The sequence below is a fragment of the Empidonax traillii genome, unplaced genomic scaffold (assembly GCF_003031625.1).
Source record: "Empidonax traillii isolate 1590-97213 ecotype Southwest subspecies unplaced genomic scaffold, ASM303162v1 scaffold5323:size8586, whole genome shotgun sequence".
In the NCBI taxonomy this organism is placed as follows: Eukaryota; Metazoa; Chordata; class Aves; order Passeriformes; family Tyrannidae; genus Empidonax; species Empidonax traillii.
Genome location: NW_020960516.1, coordinates 1 through 2880, shown reverse-complemented (window position 1 = coordinate 2880; position 2880 = coordinate 1). Strand labels below are relative to the sequence as shown.

General features: G+C 56.2%; 1 protein-coding gene across 1 annotated transcript in view; it reads right to left on the bottom strand.

The window, feature by feature from the left end:
• PRMT5 (protein arginine methyltransferase 5) overlaps positions 1–2104 on the bottom strand; it is a gene marked incomplete at both ends in the record, with an annotated part of 5491 nt that extends 3387 nt beyond the window's left edge. Inside the window, 3 exons of the mRNA XM_027910889.1 lie at positions 127–344; positions 1097–1260; positions 2055–2104. Of these exons, the coding sequence (XP_027766690.1) occupies positions 127–344; positions 1097–1260; positions 2055–2104 (432 nt within the window). The remainder of the gene's footprint in view (positions 1–126; positions 345–1096; positions 1261–2054) is intronic.
• Between the last annotated feature and the right edge of the window lie 776 nt (positions 2105–2880).

Here is a 2880-nt window from a genome sequence, read left to right as displayed (position 1 = left end):
CTCCCACCCCCCAGGCCCCGCCCACCTGCAGGGGGCTCTGCAGGTCGTCCCCAATCCACCCTCCCTTTGACCACACCCTCCCCCTCTAAACCCCTCCCCTTTACCCCGAGGCCCCTCCCACTGTACTGTAAGCCCCTCCCCTTTGTCCCGAGGCCCCTCCCACCCCCCCAGGCCCCGCCCACCTGCAGGGGGCTCTGCAGGTAGTCCTCGTAGCCGCGGGCGTAGAGCTCGTAGGCCGAGGGCGGGGGCCGGTGCTGCCCCAGGTGCTCCAGGTACTGCAGGTACGCCCCCAGGGGGCGGCCCCCGTGCCGCGGCGCCCCCTGCAGGATGATCTGCACGTCCAGCTGCGTGGGAAACCAGTAAAAACCAGTATAGACCAGTATAAACCAGTACGGACCAGTATAGAGTAACATGGCCCAGTATGGAGTGACATGGACCAGTATGGAGTAACATGGCCCAGTATGGCCCAGTATGGACAGGGGCGCCCCCTGCAGGATGATCTGCACGTCCAGCTGCCCAAAAAACCAGTAAAAACCAGTATAACCCAGTACAGACCAGTATAAACCAGTATAGAGTAACATGGACCAGTATGGAGTGACATGGCCCAGTAAGGAGTGACATGGCCCAGTACGGCCCAGTATGGACAGGGGCGCCCCCTGCAGGATGATCTGCACGTCCAGCTGTGCAAAAAACCAGTATAAACCAGTATAGACCAGTATAAACCAGTATGGACCAGTATAGAGTAACACGGACCAGTATGGAGTGACATGGACCAGTATGGCCCAGTATGGACAGGGGCGCCCCCTGCAGGATGATCTGCACGTCCAGCTGCGCGGGAAACCAGTATAAACCAGTATAGACCAGTATGGACCAGTATGGATCATTATAGACCAGTATAAACCAGTATGGACCAGTGTTCTCCCAGTATAAACCAGTGCCCCCAAATTGGCTCTGACACCCTCCCAGTTGCTCCCAGTGCCCTCCCAGTTGCTCCCAGTGCCCTCCCAGTCCATCCCAGTACCCGCCCAGTCCATCCCAACCCGAACCAGTCCAAACCAGTCCAAACCAGTATAAACCAGTATAAACCAGTGCAAACCTTGAGCAGCTGGCCCAGGAGGCGCTGGTGGGCCCTGCCCAGCACGGGGAAGCCCTTCTTGTTGGTGAGGAAGAGGCGGGTGGGCAGCAGGGCCGCCCTCACGGGCTCCCCCAACCAGCGGGACAGGGCGGGGCCCGACGGCAGGTCCGGCCCCACCTCCAGGGCTGGGGGGGGGGGTGAAAAAGGGGCGTGGTCAGCGGAGGGACACGCCCACTTATCACTAGGACACGCCCACTTGTCCATAAGCTCCGCCCACCCATTAAAAATTGCCCCCCCCCCCTTCATTAACCCGCTAAATTGGGGGGTAGATGGTCGTTGGCCACGCCCACTTTCAACTAGCCACGCCCACTTCTCCCCAGGACACGCCCAGTTATTGATAAGCTCCGCCCACTCATTAAAAATCGGCCCCTCCCATTCATTAACCTGCTAAATTGGGGGGGTAGATGGGCGTTGGCCACGCCCACTTTGGCCCTGGCCACGCCCACTTCTCCCCAGGACACGCCCAGTTATTGATAAGCCCCGCCCACCTATTAAAAATGGCTCCTCCCACTCAAAAGACCCCCCTAAAATGGGGAATAAATGGGTGGTTGGCCACGCCCACTTTCAACGAGCCACGCCCACTTTGACCCTGGACACGCCCCCCCTCCTCCTGGCCCTGCCCACTCAATTAAAAACCCGATAATTAAGGTAATTAAACCGCCCTAGCCCTGCCCACTTTAATTAAGCCACGCCCACAATCGGTTTGGCCACACCCCCCCGCGTGGACACGCCCACTCTTTATTTGCATCCCAATTAACCCTTTGACTCCACCCACCAAGGATTAAGCCACGCCCCCACCAAGCCAAGCCACGCCCACTCTGGTATGTTAAATGGGGAGGTGGCCACGCCCCCTTTGGAGGTGGCCACGCCCCCTTTGGAGGTGGCCACGCCCCCTTTCGGGGTGGCCACGCCCACTTACCCAGAGCCACCCGCTTGTTGTAGTCGCAGAGGGTGCGGAACTTGTGCCACCTGGGGGGGCAAAAACACCCCAAATCGGGGGAAAATCACCCCAAATTGGGACAAAACAGCCCGGAATTCATCAGAAACGCCCAAAATTCACCCAAAATCCACCCGAAATCCACCCAAAAACCACCCAAATCCACCCAAAATCACCCGAAATCGGGGCAAAACAGCCCGGAATTCATCAGAATCGCCCAAAATTCACCCAAAATCACCCGAAATCACCCGAAATTGGTGAAAAACAGCCCGGAATTCATCAGAATCGCCCAAAATTCACCCAAATCAGCCCAAATTCACCCAAAATCACCCGAAATCACCCGAAATTGGTGAAAAACCGCCCGGAATTCATCAGAAACGCCCAAAATTCACCCAAAATCCACCCGAAATCCACCCAAAAACCACCCAAATCCACCCAAAATCACCCGAAATCGGGACAAAACCACCCGGAATTCATCAGAAACACCCAAAATTCACCCAAATCCACCCGAAATCACCCGAAATCACCCGAAATTGGGACAAAACCACCCGGAATTCATCAGAATCGCCCAAAATTCACCCAAATCCACCCAAATCCACCCGAAATCGGGACAAAACGCCCCGGAATTCATCAGAATTCACCCAAAATCCACCCGAATCCACCCAAAATTCACCCAAAATCACCCGAAATCGGGACAAAACACCCCGAAATTCACCCAAAATCCACCCAAATTCACCCAAAATCCACCCAAATCTGCCCAAAATCCACCCAAAATCCACCCAAATTCCACCCAAATCCACCCAAAATC